General features: G+C 30.4%; 1 protein-coding gene across 2 annotated transcripts in view; it reads left to right on the forward strand.

The window, feature by feature from the left end:
- LOC139488515 (WD repeat-containing protein 90-like) overlaps positions 1–19,039 on the forward strand; it is a 49,064-nt gene that overhangs the window by 20,877 nt on the left and 9,148 nt on the right. The window contains exons 13-32 of one of the 2 annotated variants that reach the window (XM_071274209.1): positions 282–339; positions 632–750; positions 1,172–1,195; positions 3,492–3,653; positions 4,176–4,303; positions 5,303–5,419; positions 5,987–6,057; positions 6,613–6,777; positions 7,311–7,450; positions 8,038–8,299; positions 8,791–8,961; positions 9,171–9,299; positions 10,317–10,444; positions 10,837–10,883; positions 11,551–11,727; positions 12,336–12,421; positions 14,134–14,304; positions 14,897–14,999; positions 15,322–15,396; positions 15,884–15,930. In XM_071274209.1, the coding sequence (XP_071130310.1) occupies positions 282–339; positions 632–750; positions 1,172–1,195; positions 3,492–3,653; positions 4,176–4,303; positions 5,303–5,419; positions 5,987–6,057; positions 6,613–6,777; positions 7,311–7,450; positions 8,038–8,299; positions 8,791–8,961; positions 9,171–9,299; positions 10,317–10,444; positions 10,837–10,883; positions 11,551–11,727; positions 12,336–12,421; positions 14,134–14,304; positions 14,897–14,999; positions 15,322–15,396; positions 15,884–15,930 (2,380 nt within the window). The remainder of the gene's footprint in view (positions 1–281; positions 340–631; positions 751–1,171; positions 1,196–3,491; positions 3,654–4,175; positions 4,304–5,302; positions 5,420–5,986; positions 6,058–6,612; positions 6,778–7,310; positions 7,451–8,037; positions 8,300–8,790; positions 8,962–9,170; positions 9,300–10,316; positions 10,445–10,836; positions 10,884–11,550; positions 11,728–12,335; positions 12,422–14,133; positions 14,305–14,896; positions 15,000–15,321; positions 15,397–15,883; positions 15,931–19,039) is intronic. The other variant, XM_071274210.1, reaches the window with a different exon arrangement.

A 19,039-nucleotide genomic window follows, 5' to 3' on the forward strand; every position in this document is an offset into this window, starting at 1 on the left:
AGTTTTTGGTCAAGGTAGTTTTTGATGAAGTTAAAGTTACATCAACTTGAAACTTAGTACACATGTTCCCTATGATATGATCTTTCTAATTATAATTCCAAATTAAAGTTTTGACCCCAATTTCATGGTCCACTGAACATAGAAAATGATAGTGGGAGTGGGGCATCCGTGTACTATGGACACATTCTTGTTTCAATCTGTCAAAAAAGACTTAAATATAAGCTTAAAGTACAAACAGTTTAGATGCTTATTCTATAATTCTGTGCTTTATTCTTTTTCAGTTTTGCCCACAAAGGAAACATGCTATGTGGAGTAGGCAAAGATAGTCAAGGAAAAAATGTAAGTTTATAAATATAGATATTGGAAGAAATATTTCACTTTTAGAAAAAAGCTGAAGATCAATTGACCACAGAGGAATTGGTCATGTATCAAGTTTTAACTTAGAAGTCATGTACCCTAAGGCACTTGTATCAAGGGTACTTTCTAAGATAAAGAAGTACCTCATCTTATTTCGCAGGACTTGTTTTTACTTGCATTAATTTTCAACAAAATGTGCTATGCTACCATTGAACTTGTAAGGATTGGAAATTAAGGTACAATTTGAAAATCTTAATTTATTTAATTTTTACAGATGGTTGTCATTTGGAACACCTCTAAAGTTATGAAGAATAGAGAGATAACTGTTACAGCTAAAGCCCACACTGATGTCGATATTGTCAGACTGAGGGTCTCAGCATTTGATGACACAAGGTATAAAACTAGAAAAAAGTATTGTAGAAAAAACTGTAATTGATTGATGAATATGAAAAAAAAACTACCGAATTATTTTTCTATTTTAAAGATGAATTCCCAATGTATCAAAGAAATATAGGTCAGTCTGCAGTTTACCTAAAAGACAAACTAGATTGAGGAAAAAGGCACAGGTTTTTTGGGCAAGCTGGTTTTCATAGAAAATTTCAGACATGTAATGACAGTTTTAAATGTCAAATTAGTTTTAAATAAGCCTTATATAAATATAAAAAATGAACTTTTAAAGCTAGAAATGTCAGTTCCCTTAGATGTTCATAAAGTGGTATTGTGCCTTGGACAATTACAATTTTAAATAGAAGTTCTTGAAAAACAGGTGTATACTTTATGACATGATGTGTCAGTATCAATTTATTGTTTTCAGTGTCAATGGTCTCCCTGAATACAGGTAAAGGTTGATTTTCCTCATTGTTACAGTAATTTTTATGCCCCACCTACGATAGTAGAGACCATTATGTTTTCTGGTCTGTACGTCCGTCTGTCTGTTTCGTATGTCTGTTCGTCCTGCTTCAGGTTAAAGTTTTTGGTCAAGGTAGTTTTTGATGAAGTTGAAGTCCAATCAACTTGAAACTTAGTACACATGTTTCTTATGATATGATCTTTCTAATTTTAATGCCAAATAAGAGTTTTGACCCCAATTTCACAGTCCACTGAACATAGAAAATGATAGTGCGAGTGGAGCATCCGTGTACTGGGGACACATTCTTGTTATTTCTTTGTTGCTGTTTGAGAACAATGCTTGTATTTAGAAGCATGTTACTAGTATTAATGAGAAGTCCTATTAGAACTGATCTAAGATGAAAATGGGGCAATATGTATTTCATTTATTTTAACGCTTAATTTTCGTTAGTTTTAGTTACATTCATCAGATGTATAATTTTTTGTCGAGCCTGTAACTTTTGTTGCAGAAAGCTCGACATAGGGATAGTGATCCGGCGGCGGCTACAGCGGCGGCGGCGGCGGTGTTAACTCACTTCTTAAAAGCTTTATATTTTAGAAGGTGGAAGACCTGGATGCTTCATACTTTGTATATAGATGCTTCATGTTACAAAGTTTCCGTCATTCACATGTCCAATAACCTTGACCTCATTTTCATGGTTCAGTGACTACTTGAAAAAAAAGTTCAATTTTTTTTTAATGTTGAATTCTCTCTTATTATAAGTAATAGGATAACTATATTTGATATGTGCGTACCTTGCAAGGTCCTCATGTCTGTCAGACAGTTTTAACTTGACCTCGACCTCATTTCATGGATCAGTGAACAAGGTTAAGTTTTGGTGGTCAAGTCCATATCTCAGATACTATAAGCAATAGGGCTAGCATATTCAGTCTATGGAAGGACTGTAAGGTGTACATGTCCAACTGGCAGGTGTCATCTGACCTTGACCTCATTTTCATGGTTCAGTGGTTATAGTTAAATTTTTGTGTTTTGGTCTGTTTTTCTCATACTATATGCAATAGGTCTACTATATTTGTTGTATGGAATGATTGTAAGCTATACATGTCTAGCGGGCAGATGTCATGTGACCGTGACCTCATTTTCATGGTTCTGTGGTCAAAGTTAAGTTTTTGAGTTTTGGTCTTTTTATCTAATACCATATACCATAGGTCAACTATATTTGGTGTATGAAAATATTTTATGATCTTTATGTCAGTCGCGCAGGTTTTATTTGACCGTGACCTCATTTTCACGGTTCATTGCACAGTGTTAAGTTTTTGTGTTTTGGTCTATTTTTCTTAAACTATCAGTAATGGGTCAACTATATATGTTGTATAGAAGCATTGTTAGCTGTACTTGTCTGCGTGGCATGGTTCATCTGACCTTGACCTCATTTTCAAGGTTCATTGGTCTTTGTTTAGTTATCTTGGTTAATGTTAAGTTTATGTGACAGTTGTAATAAAGCTTAGCTTAATTTATACTTAGGACTATCAACATAATATCAATGGTTAGTATAGAAGGCGAGACATTTCAGCGTGTGCACTCTTGTTTACTGTTAATGTTATTACTACCACTGGGCCAATGCCTCTGCTGGGTGACTGTTAGTCGCTAAGGGTATCACCAGCCTATTAGACAATACTTTTAATTGATACTTGTATATTTTTTTTTGTTATTAAAATTTGCAGTTATAAATTAAGAAATTATTAAAAATTAAGGAATATTATCTCCCTCATGCAAAGCTCTAATTCCTTGCATGACCTTGGCTATACATTATTGTCCTTTTTGGATTATAGCACTTCGTCTTTTTAATAAGCTTTGGATTTTCAAATATTTAGACATAGAGCATCATTGAAGAGACATTTATTGTTGAAATGTAGAGAAATTGTTATAGTTAATGTTATTATTCATTTTCCAAAGAATATTTAAATTTTTTCTGGTAAAATTTAAAATCTTGTCTACATGATCTACTTAATAAATCATCCTCTATGCTCCATACAATCAATTAGTTTATGTTATGTTTTACTGAAAATATCTATGATTTGAGTTTCTGTTTTTATCAATGTTATGAAATGCAATCCACATTCTACTGACTTCATTGTAGTCTAACAATGTAAGAGAAGTAGAATCTTCTGAACTCACATTAAAGTTTGATAAATGAGTAAAAGATTTAAATTTAGTTGAATGAAATAGGACTATATAGCTTTATTAGATTTAAAAATAAATGTAAAAGATATTTTTTATACAGAATGGTATCATGTGGAAGGGACAATGTACGACTGTGGAGAGTAAAGGAAGGTCAGTTGAGGTCAGCTCCAGTTAATCTAGGAGAACATCACTCTATGGAGTTTACTGATGTAGCATTTGAAGCAGGTTACCATGCTGATAAAGATCCATCAGACAGACTTGTGTATGTATTGAATCAATTAACAATGAGTACCTTAAAAAAATTGGGATATGCCTATATTATTATTTATTAAAAAACCATTTGATGGTCCTATTACATTTATTGGTTTGACACTGTAGGAAATAATTAAGAATATTTGTGATGTTTTGTTTATAATAATTTTTGATGTGAGGAATATAAAATAAACTCTTTATTTTTTTCTACATTACAAAACTTTGATATAAACCTTTAAAAGCTTTTTTTTTCTAAATCTGAAATAAATGTCTGCACCAGGTCAGGAATATGACAGTTAATATCCATTCGTTTGATGTGTTTGACTTTTTGATTAGTGACTTTCCCTTTTGAATATTCCTCAGAGTTCTGTATTTTTGTAATTTTACTTTTTATTATTAATTAAAAAGTATTTTTTTATTAAACCAACTTTCTGACAAGTCCAGTGATGTATCAAAAGTTATGTTAGGTTATAGCATGAAACTTTTCCTATTTTACTTTGATTTCCATAAACTTTTCCCCTTCTATGTACAGGTATGCCTGCAGTAGATCTGGACATATATTTGAAATAGAATTACAGAAAGTGGCTATACGTCATGTCAGGAGACTTCTGCCCAACGCCAGTAAATCTAAAGATAAAGACAAGCAGACATTCAGATCAGGTCAGTGAATAACAGATGTTGATCATGAGAAAGTTTTGTTGTGTGCTAAATGTTTATTTCATTAGAGTTCAAAATAAAGTGTGAAATTAATATTGGAAATGGGGAATGTGTCAAAGAGACAACAATCTGACTTAAGAGCAGAAAACAGCTAAAGGCTGCCAATAAGTCTTCAACATAGTAAGAAAATTCCTCACCCGGAAGCGTCCTTCAGCTGATCCCTAAACAAAGATGTACATATTTGTAAAAATTTGAAAAAAAATAAAAAACTTACTATTATGAAAAAAAAATCTAACATTTCACTGTTAAAATTGTTTCTTTCGTAATAAAACTTCGCTTCCATAAAGATTTTGTATTAGACCTTGAAAAGTATTAAATGTAAGAAACAAATTCTGTATAGAAAAAAAGATCAATTACACAAAGTTTATTTTCATGACATGGGGTAGAAACATTTTTATAAACAAAGTTTATTTTCATGACATGGGGTAGAAACATTTTTATGCCCCACCTACGATAGCACCTACGATAGTAGAGGGGCATTATGTTTTCTGGTCCGTGCGTCCGTTCGTTCGTCCGTCTGTCCGTCTGTCCCGCTTCAGGTTAAAGTTTTTGGTCGAGGTAGTTTTTGATGAAGTTGAAGTCCAATCGACTTCAAACTTGGTACACCTGTTCCCTATGATATGATCTTTCTAATTTTAATGCAAATTAGAGATTTTACCCCAATTTCACGGTCCACTGAACATAAAAAATGATAGTGCGAGTGGGGCATTCGTGTACTGAGGACACATTCTTGTTATAAACAAAGTTTATTTTCATGACATGGGGTAGAAACATTTTTATAAACAAAGTTAAGTTTATTTTCATGACATGGGGTAGAAACATTTTTATAAACGAAGTTAAGTTTATTTTCATGACATGGGGTAGAAACATTTTTATAAACAAAAGATAATGAACATAGATTAAAAATAAAAATAAACTTTGATAAATTTGATATTTTCCCAGGTCCAGGTATTGGACTTAACTGCATGTCTGTGAATGAGACATTCTGTGTAACTGGATCAGATGATGGGTATCTCAGATTGTGGCCATTAGACTTTGCTCATGTATACTTGGAAGCAGGTTGGTAACTTTTAATCTTAGTTGATTAACTGGGTAATATTTATTTTACTGGTAGCATGATATTTATATCAACCAAATTATATTGATATATAACATTGATTATTTTGTTTGTTTAATAAAGTTGATTTCTTTGTAACACAGAATAAATACAAAGTATTCTATTTACACTAAACGGTATCATAGCTGTTTGGAAACACAAAGTCAGTTAAACTTTTCCTTTTAAAATTTGAAAATATTGCTTTTGCCTCAATGATGCATTTGCAGCAGCAACTGCTGGTATGTATAGGTTCGTGACTAGGTCAGTTAAGGAAAAAAATTTGTGGTAGGTCAATGATATTAATAATGGAGATGTATTAGCATTTACACTTTTTATTGCCATGCAGATTATTTGGCACAAACCTGACAGTCATGGTCTATTGGCTTTGAATGTTTTTCATAGTTATTATGTTTTAATTTTGCCTAATTTCATCATTTGCATTATAGTTTCAAAATTTCTTAAAGAGACAAATATCTCTGTGTCAACAGTTTGTTCTAAGAAAGAATTATTAATTTTATTTCACATTTTAGAACATGAAGGCCCTGTAACATCAGCAGACTTTTCTTCAGATGGCCTACATATACTGGCTGGTACTGCTACAGTAAGTCTATTTTTTTAAATGCTAGTTTTTTTTATGTTTGTAATTTACGAAAAATTAAAAACATTTCAAATTTACAGTACTATACCATGAAGTTGTCACAGAAACATGATACTTAGAACACATGAATTTTTAAAATATAAGCCAACTTGAAATAATGGTTTTGTACGTGGAAAATGAAAATGTCTCTTCACATTCAAAAAGAAAAGTAGTCAACTAAGTATTGCTGTGAAAAAAAAGAGATGAAAATTGAAGTCTCTAATCTTGTAGATTTGAGTATGAGGTGATATGGGGTATAACAAAATTAATTATAACTAATACTACATTATATAATTTAAAGCAAATATTAGCATCCTAGAAGTACCTTATCTACAAATTATAAGAAATATTGTTTTTTTTTTCACTTAAAGATAGGTCAGTGTACTTCTTTAAATATTTCAAAGAAGTAATGTCTAAATTGGTTTTAGAAAAAAATGGCATTGTGAAATGATAATGATTATAGTTGAATGATTTCAATGCAGAGATGAAATTCTACTGCAACTTTTTTGCTTATTATAGGGAAACTTAGGCATGTTAGATGTAACAACTCGTAGTTATACAACCATGATGAGATCTCATACAGGACGAATCACTGGAGTGGCTGTAGACCCTTATAGAAAACACCTAGCAACAGTATCTGAGGACCATACTATTAGGGTCTGGGACTCGGAAACACTACAACAAGTTAGTTTATTGTTTTTATAGAAGACACCAAGCAACAGTATCCAAGTACCATACTATTATTTGATCTCGAAGTACCCTAGAAATATTCAGAGTTGGCACAGATGCCTGGTGACCTTTTCATGAAATGTTGTGGCCATGAGACATCAGAGCAATCTCAAACTATCTTAATGTGATTTTTATTCATAAAATTTTATCAACTTTCTGATATTAATGTATGTCTTGGTATACATTGTGTATAGTTTCTGTTCTTTATAATCTAAAAAAAATAATATATATCGCCAGGACTTTCATACATTTTCTGATAAATTTTGTCTAGAGAAATCTTATGACATACTGCCATCTTGATTTATTAGCACACATGCAAGATCAAATATCTTGCTGTAGATCTGTTTCATGTTGTTTGGTATTTGTTATTTCTCCTATTCAGGTTCAAGGTTGATAAAACCTTTGTGTTCTGTTTATGTCAGACGTTTGAAAAGATTTTTGTCAGTCATTTTGGTTCAGTTAAGTCAGTTATTTACATTTCTTTTCAGTTATACGATTTCAGTGCTCCTTCAGAGTGCCCCTGTACAATATCCTATCACCCATCAAGACAAATATTTGCATGTGGTTTTGAGAATGGTATTGTCAGAGTTTTCAATGTACAGACCACTAGTATGATGGCAGAACACAAGTAAGTAAAGAGTTATTTCCCCTTATCAGTGTTTAACTGGAAGGCAAGTTGTCTTTCTTATTAGCCAGTGCTTATAAATATCAAAGATAATTAACCTGTAGTAAAGTAAGCATTTTAAACCGTATTCTGTATACTATTTCATCAGGAGGTTTTGATTTTTTACAACTTTTAAATGTACACGAATTTAGAAGCTATTTCCAAGAGATAGCAACTGAAGGAGATCTGGCCTCTGATGTACTTTTGAGTGTGAATTTCAACATTATTAATGGAAATTTTTGTCCTAGTTAAGTTGGCATTTAATTTGGTTTGGATATAGATTATTTCAAATTTGGTAAAAATCTGCAACAGGCTTATTACAAAAATATAAATATTAACAGCTCATCACAATTTTTTGTGTGGATAATATTGATCAATTGTTTTACTACATATCTTGTCAGATCCAATGTAATGTTCTTTAAGTGAAATTAATCATACTTATCTGAATAATGTAAAGTAATCCATAAAATTCATATATTATTTGATGGCACTTTAACTGAGAAAGTGGGTTTTCATCATTTGTGAAATTAACAATTTCTTTTGGTTTTCAGACAACACAGAGGTAAAGTGATTGGTTTATCCTTTGCCCCTACAGGAGACTTCCTATTCAGTGCCTGTTCTCTAGGATCTCTAGCCCTCTACGATGCCACTGCTGATAACTTTCCTCTGCTACGACTTCTAGCAAACACTGTAGCTAGAGGAGAGAGACGAGGACCACAGGCTTTATCTGTTAGTCCTGATGGAAGAAGAATGGCATTTATTGGTCCATCAGAGTTCATTGTCAGTGTTGTGGACAGTAAAAGTTTGGACGAGGTAAGAATAATGTAATAGATAGATGTATAAACTTTTTCTGACGGTTCTTTTCAAAGAAAGATCTTTTAATTTTCATTTTTCTGATATTTCTTTCCAATGCATAGCATATAGGATGGCTTGGTAATTATTATGTTGTAACTGAATAACTTCAGTTACAATCAAGGGATATCCAATTCTGACTTGTTATGAAACCTATAAATAAAGCATATAAAAAGCCCTTTTGTTTTTGTGTCATTTGATAACTTTATAAGCCTGGGATCTCCTTTTATACATAGCATCATTAAGGATAATTGATGAAGATGGATGTTGGAGGATATGAATGGAAATTTTATTTTTGGTCATGGGTTGTGGGTAATTTATGATTGTATGTCCATTTAATGTATGCTATATTCCTCTAAGAAAGTATGTTGGTTGTTAAGGTGTTGGGAAGTTTCTTCCTACTCCTTATCCCTTTATTAGAATAACCCTAATAGTCAATGAATATTTTGCAGGTTTTGAGGATTGATATATCTAACATCAGTGCTTCAGACAGTGGGAAGGCAGTACTGGATTCAGCAATGAGGGTTTACTTTGCTCCACAAAGTTTAGGCCATCTACTGGTTACTACAGCAAACAATAAATTACTCAAGTTTGATGCTAGAACAGGAAGAATTCTTGCTGAGGTATGTAGTTTTCATAATATTATGGTGAGTGCCCAAATTTAAAAAAAAAAAGAGGCTATTTTAGTATTTTGTTTTTTAAAAGATTTCGGTATAGACGAGTTTGTAAAAAAAATGTTGATTGTTGAAGTTTTTGAAAGGAGCAAAAATGTAATTGTTAATTAATTACATTTATTTATATCAAGTTTGTTGTATATTATTTTTGTTTGTAGGTTAACAACATTCATAGGTCTGGTTGTTCAACCTTGACTGTGACAGACAACGGTCGTTACCTAGCAACAGGAGGAGATAAGACAATCAAAATCTGGGATTACAACATGAAATTGGATATCAATTTTCAGGTACTTTTTGTTTACAATTTGACAAAAATGTGAATATGAATGAGGAGATACATGATAAACCAAACAACATATAAGATTGAAAAAAAACCACTAAAAAAACTAATAAAAGCCAAACATCAAACTATGTCAATATTGTAAACCAACTTTTTTTGTTGATACTTTTTTTGCATTTAACACTTTCTAGACAATGTAATAGCAATAAATTATTTGCAATTTTTAAAATGTTTTTGTGTATTCATAAAATATATATAAGAGAATATCCTGGTTAACATTTTTGTGACGATTTATATACACTTGAATATTCTACTTACAAAGGTCGCTAAATTAGATATTAGTTGGTTTACAGTATGATGGTCTTGAATATAATTTGAGTTTCTTGTGTATAATTAGGAGTTTAGTATGACGTTCATTATCACTGAACTAGTATATATATTTGTTTAGGGGCCAGCTGAAGGATGCCTCCGGGTGCGGGAATTTCTTGCTGCATTGAAGACCTATTTGTGACCTTCTGCTGTTGTCTGTTCTATGGTCGGGTTGTTGTCTCTTTGACACATTCCCCATTTCCATTCTCAATTTTATTGAACACTACTAATTGCTTAAACTATGTGTCAAAGTTTTAATCATTCTAAGCTGAGAGAAATTATGAGACTACCAAAGATTGCCATCCACAGTAAAAATACTATTTAAGTTATTTACAGTAACAGTCAATTTAGGAAAAAAGTTATGAATGATATTATTGTAAAAAATAACAAAAACTCAGCTACAAGCCATACAATGCTCACAGCTTCTGAGATTGGGCTCCTAGTTCTCAAACTGCTGATACCAAAGTCATGCAATCTAAACTTTATATCCTTGACTGTGTTTCAAAGAAAATTCATACAGTAATATTGGTTGCGTGGGTTTTAATACAAATGGTATGCTGTTAATGTTTACTAACAACACAGTAGTTAAATATTAATTTAACATCTTATTTTCAAATGGTAGATATGAATTTATAAAGTCATTACTATTTTGAAGGTTTTCATTGGACACTCTGAAAATGTAAGCAAGATAGTGTTTACACCAGATAGCAAAAATCTTTTGAGTGTTGGAGAAGCTGTATATATGTGGGATTTCTTAGCTGTCCGACCATCGTCACCCACTGAGTAAGTTTAATACAGATTGTAAAAACTCTATAGTTACATTGGTTTTTGTAGAAGTACTGCTGAATTATGATTTATTTTATGAACATAAATATATTTAATAATTTCTTAATATGAAAATACTTGATTACACATTGTGATTTTACAACTTTTAATAGATCATGGACTTAATTTGGTTATTTTTATTATTAAGGGCTAAACATGATATCATTCATTTTTTGGGACCACCTTTGAACGTTTATCTACTTAAAAAAATTTTTTTTTAATGCCCTTGCAAATATGCACATTGCTACTTTACCTGTAGTTTTTTTATAATTAAAAGAGAGAAAAAAATATAGAAATAAAGAAATAGTTAACCATGTTAATTATTTTTTTATCATAATTATAATTTACAGGGGAAGAGAAATCAGAGAAATGTCATTTCCCTTCATGGATAAAACAGGTTTGTGTTTTTTATAGGAATTTAAAGGTATATCTGAAAACTTTGAGTCCAAATTATCATCATTTGGAAACATTTAAGAAAAACAAATGAGAATCTTTTGAGTTTCAAGAAAAGGCCACAATATTATGTTGAAACATGTGGTAAGCAAAAAAGGCCATTCTCTAATCTAAACTTAATTTCACTGCTCATCACTGAAAAGTTTACAATATTCATAAAAGTTGGCTTTCTTTATTATTTCCAGCTAATCAAAAGGTTTTGACATTTCATTTACATCAATTGATGTTCCTCCAATATTTTTTCATCACAATACTGTTTAAAACCAACTTATTTTCGTTTATACTTATTTCACATTTAGCCTTTTCTAACCCATTTTGCAGCGATTTAAATTCACAATTCTAAAAAAAATTTGATGATAATAAATTTTGACAAAGTTTGACATGCATTATAAATGAGACAATTAATATTCCTGAAATTTTACTTGCGAAAGTTGCATAAATAAAGTGCTCATGAAAATTTGTTTGTTTACAGTAATTTCCAGTATTAGATCAAAATACATACATTAAAACAAAGTGAGCAGTTTTTGCTCATTATAACCTTAGTTCTTCCATGTCTCTGTATGTAAGTAATGAAATATTATTTCAATGTGAGGATGTTTAATTTGTTTCAGAATCATTTGATGATATTATAAACGTTTCATACCGCCAAGATCTTCCAAGAACACCACCCAAACCAATCATGAAGTCTCCTGGTGATCGCAGAGGTCATTACTCACCGTCCAGACAATCAAAGACAGCTTCATTTAGTAGGATAGACGATCTTAGTTCCATACATAAACCTTCTACTGGTTTGTATATAAATCTTTGTTTTTACTCTATTATTATTCATAAGGACTTACAATTAGTGTTTCTAATAATTTTTTTATATGTAATAAAGCAACAAATTCTGTAGACTAAAGATGAATTTTTCTTTTCAGTAATATTTCTAATTATTATGATATATGTGACCACTTTTAAGATCATGACATTTCATATTGAATAACAACTTTTATGTTAATAAATCAGTTATACAAATGTAAGATACAAACTTATATGCAAATGCAAGATATACATAAATTAGTGTGCATTTTGTAGAACAGCCTTAAGTTGGCCTAAAATTTAGGATGACAAATAGATGGAGAGCTTTTAACAGTATTCACTTTTCTAAACCTGGTGATTTCTGGGGAATATTCTAAAAATTGTACACCAAAATGTTATTTTTCATTTAAAATGTCAAAGACCAGGAAATAATGCCTTTACATGATTTTCAGTTTTGAGTATAAACAAGAAATAGCCCATGGTTTTTAGGTCCTGAAATGGCAAATGGGCTTACTAAATATGTTTTGATAACAAATGTTCAAAGCTTTGATCATTTGTTGATTGTCAAATAATTTCAAGAACATTTTTTATTTTTCAGAAACAGAATTTTCAGACAAAGATGAGCCAGTTTTGCCTGTTCCTGAAGTAAGACAGAAATATGAAACTACTAGTGATTCAGACTCGGTAGGATGATTACATTCAGTTAATTGACATTGATATTTTTTTGACCTTTTGTCATATTAATATTTTTGACAGAAGTTTATACAAAAAGTAGAACAAAATGGGACTTAGACTCTATAATACTACTGCAATATTCAATATGGGTTACCTTCAGTTCTACTTTTGTCTTGTTTAAAAGGCCTTAAAAGAACTGCTCAATTACTTATCCGAAGCACCTGGGTTACCTTACAATTTGCGTGCTGTTGTTTTAAAAATATTTTGTTTATTATTGTATTTATTTGTGTGTTTTGTATTTTTTATAGTTGCATTTAGTGTGCCAAAAAATATGAAAACTTGACGTTCGTGACGTCACATACCAAACATTGACGTCATTCAAAAAATTGACCTACTAAGTATTTTGAGGGAAATTTTTCTTAAGCAAAAAAAAAAAAAACTGACTTTATTGAAGAAAAAAAAAAAAAAAGTAGGGGTGTGATAAAGGGTATGCGATAAAGGGTAGGGGTGTGATAAAGGGTATGCGATAAAGGGTGCGCATCAAAGTTGCGCGATATGGATTAAACAGCAGGCTATTTATCAAATATGCAAAACTACTGTATTTACTACTAAACATATGATAAATATATGTAAGTACTGCCTTCACTGTAAAACATGAAAATAATGATTTATAATTTTTTTTAACCATTCCTTGTAAGAGATATTTTCTAGACGTTATTATTTATTTCTTAGTATCAAAGTTTTAAATTTCTGAAAATTTTAATAATTTTTTTATACTGTTTTATGAAAAAGAAATTAAATTGTATTTTGAGAGAGTATGTTGAGAGAAAAATTCAATTTAATTCTAACTTATTTACAGATTCATATTAACTTATATGTAGGTATATACATATTGTCTGGTGTTGATGGTATTTAATTAGTGATCATATTGATTCTTTTCTTATATTATATTCACTTGTTTTGTGCGATCACTTTCACAAAATAATGACTACTTGGTTCGGAATCAGTTTTAAAAATAGACACATTTGCAATGTTTTTACTATCAACTGCAAATTTCATTCATGTATACAATATATATTCTTTCTGCACTGTATATTTAGTTTAGTAAAGAATATACTTTTAGCTTGAAAAATATAAGAAAAAACAAAAATATACTGAAATGTTTAAAAACAAGTATTAATAATGAAACAGTTTAAAACAAATGCTAGAATGAAGGTAGGTTTTGGATGTGTTAGTCCCTTGAAACTTGTAAAAAGGAATCAAATTTGAACTCTATTACTTTTTGTGTAATAACTTTCAAAGCCATTTATTTGATATAATACAAAATGTCAGTTATAAATGATTTTGTTATAAATGTTTTATACAATAATATATAAATATAATAGAAAAACAAAGGATATGGGGGTATCCATCCATGAGACAAAATCAGTACATGCATAGAAAATAAAATGCATATAAAAGCAAAGGAACAATGCTTTTTTTGATGTTCTTCATCTGAAAGTCACAGTGTGGCCTTAACAGAGCAAAAAAAAAAAAAAACTCTAACCTTACTGCAAGATTAAGACAGCCCCTTACACTGGTTTGAGTGGAATTCTTTGAATTCCTCTAAAAGAAGTTATATACGATGAAATGTAAGCTCTTCTATGACTTCATTATTTTGTACTAACATTGTCAACTCAACAAAGATTTGAAAAATAATTGATGGTCTTTTTAATTTCCAGGTTGATTTAGAACCAAGGACTGGACTTGGTAGCAGATCAAAAGTTCAACAACATAAGAAAAGAGCTCCATCAAGGGGAAGAACTCCCAAGAAGGACAGAAACTCAGACGGTCACAAACCAACATGTAAAAAACATTTTCAACAAAGAGAAAGGTTTTATGGTTTAGCTCAGGTAATTTCTAATGGAAGAAATCATTTAGCCCTTCCAATGGTCATTATGGTTTTGGTCTGTTTTTCCATACCTGGTCTGTAATCTGTCTGGCTTCAGGTAATTTTTGATGAATTTGAAGTCTAATCAACTTAGTACAAATGTTCCCTATGATATGATCTTTCTAATTTTAATTCCAAATTGGATTTTTTACCCCATTTTCATGGTTCACTGATTATAGAAAATGATAGTGTGAGTTGGGCATTCATGTACTATGGACACATTATTGTTTCAAATGTGATTTTGAAGATATGTTATTAAATCAGCAAAAAACATAATCAATATGATTGCAAACTCTTAATTGTGAATGATTCCAATCTTCTTTACATTATACAAAGTATTATCATTTTAGATTCACTTTCAGTTGAAGACAATTAACTTCTAAAAAGGGAAATTTTAATCTGGAATTATATTTTTTTATTGCATTCAAGATAGGAAAAGAAAAAGGTGAACAACTCAGATTTATTTCTACTGTATTTTACTGTTAATGTTTTTTGATAACTTATTTTTTTGTAATGCATGTATTTAAAATTTTTTCTTTTTCCTCATTTTTCAGAGACGTTACATAGCCCCACCAAATCAAGCAGGTGTACATTTGAAATCTATAATAGGCTACAATGGAAACGCCAAAAATAGCCTTATATGGCAGTCAGACACAGGTAAAAGATCATCTAAAGTTCAATATTATGAATGTTACTCAATAATTCATAGAACTTTTGAATAATATTTCATTTAAATAGTGTTTCACATATTATTCTATCAGTTTTGACAAATTTTATTTTGAAAATGCCAACAGTAAGTTCAAGATTCAATAAAAATGAATTTCACCAAAAACTGATTTCAAGTTTTTAAATGCACACAGTTTTAAGAAGGTGAGCAAGTCTTATAATAGTGGTACTTATTATCAGAAATCACCAGTTCTTTAGAACATTGTATATTAAGATAAATATTAAATAAAAAGAATATAAATTTTGTTTTCAGGATTGTTTGTTTACACCACTGGCTGTGTGTTAATTGTTGAAGACTTGAATACAGGGGATCAGAAACATCTAACTGGTAAAGTTTACATGGAATATGACAAAACATACTCCTTACTGTGTTATTAGTTCAAATGCTGCCTATACTAGGAATTCTAAATAACTTTTCAATGGTTGAAAAAGGAAAAGCAAAATTTTGTAAAAAAAAAAGGGCTATCTACATAAATAAGAAAGGTTTTGAAACTGTATTTTTCTGCTTTCCTTTTTCATATGTATTTTGTATATTTTAAAGCAATCATCTTTTTTTTTATTTTAGTTTATAGTTATTGAGTTGTAGACCTATCAATAGTGATAAGTGGTTCTTAGAATGTTGTTCATGCAATAACTTGATAATGCTTTTATGAAATCTTTTCAAATTTAGATATGTTGTTCACGTGACTAAATGGAGGTCAAGTTTGATTTACATTATTTTAGCTTTTATCAACCGGATTTTCAAAGCAAAAATCAGTTAGTGATTTGGGGATATATGGCTTTACTATTTTATGAATTGAATATTATATCTTCAGGCCATACAGAAGAAATATCAACACTGTCTTTACAGAATGATTGTCAGGTAAGAAACTTTGTTATAATCCTGATAAGATCAGTAGTTAACATGTCTAGCTTTAAGAAGAAATTAAATCTAAATAGTTAGAAGTAATTGAATACACATTCAAAAGTGTCAGAAATATTTTCCATGATTAAGATAGGATTAATGTTTATACTAAAAAATATAGACAACAATGTTTTTTACCAAGTAAGATATACTCAGATACATAATTTCAGTAAAAAAAATGACAATAAAAACTTTTCAAAAATTAAGTCATTTAAATTATGACAGCTATTGTAAAGTTTTCATATTATCTGAAAAACTTAAAGGGAAAATTCACGATTTTTTACTTATGGTTTAAATATGTTCATTATGACATAATATATATATTCACAAAGTTTTATCGCTATATGTGCAGTAATAAAGGAGAAATTCAATAATTAATGAAAAAATATCAACTACTTCCTTTAGGTCGTGACGTTTTCTCCTGATTTTTGCATGCCGGGATTTAAAATACAATCATTAAAAGTCTTGGTTTTTAATCATATTTTAACGTAATCGTAAGCGCGCCGATGACTTATGCTTTATCTAATAACCATCCGATAATAAGAAGATAAAACGCACAGACGTTCAATTGTACTCATTCGTGAGATAAATTATCTATGTTAAACGTATATATTCGAATTATGTTTGTAGACAACACAAAAAGTTATAAATTTATTTTTAATAAATGCATTTTCGGACTGATAAGGTGAACAAATTAAAGTACAATAATCTGTAAAGACAATATGTTGGTGTACTCATGATTATTGACCTTTTACTATCTCTGCTATGACTAGGTTTATACGATGTGTGTATTCACGGTTCTGTGGCAATACTCGTAGATGGCTTGTTGAAAGGTAAATTGTTATTTGCACTTCGGTATTTAACCACGCCTCTAGGGCACACCTTGCCAGGTGTGACTGTCTATTCGGATCAGTGGGAGCATTTAATACACACATTACAAATACATATTCAAGTTGGTGACAAATAAAAATTGGTCGCCGTGGAATTATTTAATTATATTTGGTGCTATTATTTATTTGAATTCAAATAAGTTAATTTACTAAGAAATACACAATTTTCGGTTAAAGACGGGAAACTTAATTCATATGTCAGAATGAAATGATATACAAGTCTTGTCCTTGATTTATGTCTCATAAAAAAGGGGGACTTAGAAATTAGAAATAGCTTTACTAAATCATTTTTATTTGTCTTTATTGGGCGAAAAAATGTACGAGAACACTTACATTTAGACTTTTGAAAGCCATGTATTAATTAATATATGAAACTATCTGAAGATAACTCTACCGAAGCGGAATATAATATGTACGAATAAAGAAAAAATACTTTTGTATTGGAATGGAATCGAAAAATTACAAATAGATATTCTTTTCAAGTGTGAAAAACGTCAACCAAATTTATTCATAATCGGGAACGTCCTTATTAAAATCTGAGACTACTATAATAATCGTCGTCTCCCAACGTATATATATACTTAAATAACTATTTGACCAACGATGTTTAAAATTAAAAGACAACGAATTTAATGTTATCATTCCCTATTTTTGAATGTTATTATAAGTCTGTTCAACTTGCAAGAATACCCCTAAAGCGGACAAATATCCGACAAGCAGTTTATTCTTTAAATTGCTGTCATTGAATATCAAGAAAGAAAATAAATCCCGAAATTGATACTCAATAGTTTTCCTAGAAAATATTCACATCCCTTGGGGATTATTAGTGTACCGGTACGTCCAGTTGCATATATTTTACATGAATGTTGGAACAATTGTGATGATGACAAATTTCGTCTTTTATTCGAGAACAATCTAATTGATATATAAATCTGTGAGTTTACTATGTTCTTAACTTCGATGAACCAAAGCAAGTTATAAATTGACCTGTATTTAAATCAAATTGTTTCTTTTTTTTCTTCTTCTTCTTTTGGTATACAATAGTCTATCGAATTCGTTGATTACATACGGTTGGCATACGTGGACTAGTCTATAATAATTTACAAAACTTTTACCACAATTTACACAAAATGTATGTTTCTTTCTTATGTTCAATGTATACATGTATACATATTTTAAATTGCGCTACTGACTATAGTTCCGTAACTTTCTACCTAGGCGTATGTATACACGAATCGTCGACAAGTGCGCACATTTTTTTAAATCAATAATTCTGGTATGTTCCAATCTGTCCTAAACTATTGACAATGAGTATATATTACATTTCCCCAAATTAACCCTTGGAAAAATATGTAAATAGATTTGTATTTCTTCAATTTTTTTTTTGTATTAATTTTTTTTTATAGATAATATTCTTTACACCAGAAATGTTATTTATAAACAAGCGTATGAGTTCAGTAATGACTAGTATAAATATCACTTTCGGACACGCAAGACAAAAATGTATATTATACATGCACCTGATAGTTCAAAATGGAAAGTTATAAGTAACAGTCGTGTACACTGATCAATACCTACAGAAGTGAAACGATGCATGAACTTGCAAGCCAGCCGGACAGGAAATCGATTGAATACCTGGACGTGTCACCTTACACCCCTTGCAATACCTTTGGGAGTAATACCTTTAGCCATGCTGGTGATCAGATGAGGGAAGATCCGAATTTATTTAAATAAAGTTTATTACTTGAAAGAATTATGAACGAATTAGATTTTCGAAAACAATTTCCACGGAACACTTATTTATGATTTGAACTTTGACATTTTAACTAATTACAATATTATCAATTAAAAATAACAGACTATATGGTTATTTAAAAATATAAGACCATTTTCCGTATCAAGTTAGTCAGTCAGATAAAACAACCGTACGATTGACAAGATATCGACACGCAATTACGACTACATCGTTTACTGTAGTTTTGTTCCTTTGTGGTTTATAGACATATCAGGATTTTTCATCGGAGAAGGTGACAAGATGGCAGAGAGCAGAGAACTGATACTCAAAATTTAAAATCGATGGTGATCTCTTATTTAGCGGAATAAAACTTTAATATCTATAAATTTGAGCATTTTTATACAGAATGGACATAATATCAATTTTTGATTTTTTTGCGAAG

Source organism: Mytilus edulis, chromosome 9, assembly GCF_963676685.1.
Source record: "Mytilus edulis chromosome 9, xbMytEdul2.2, whole genome shotgun sequence".
Classification (NCBI taxonomy): domain Eukaryota; kingdom Metazoa; phylum Mollusca; class Bivalvia; order Mytilida; family Mytilidae; genus Mytilus; species Mytilus edulis.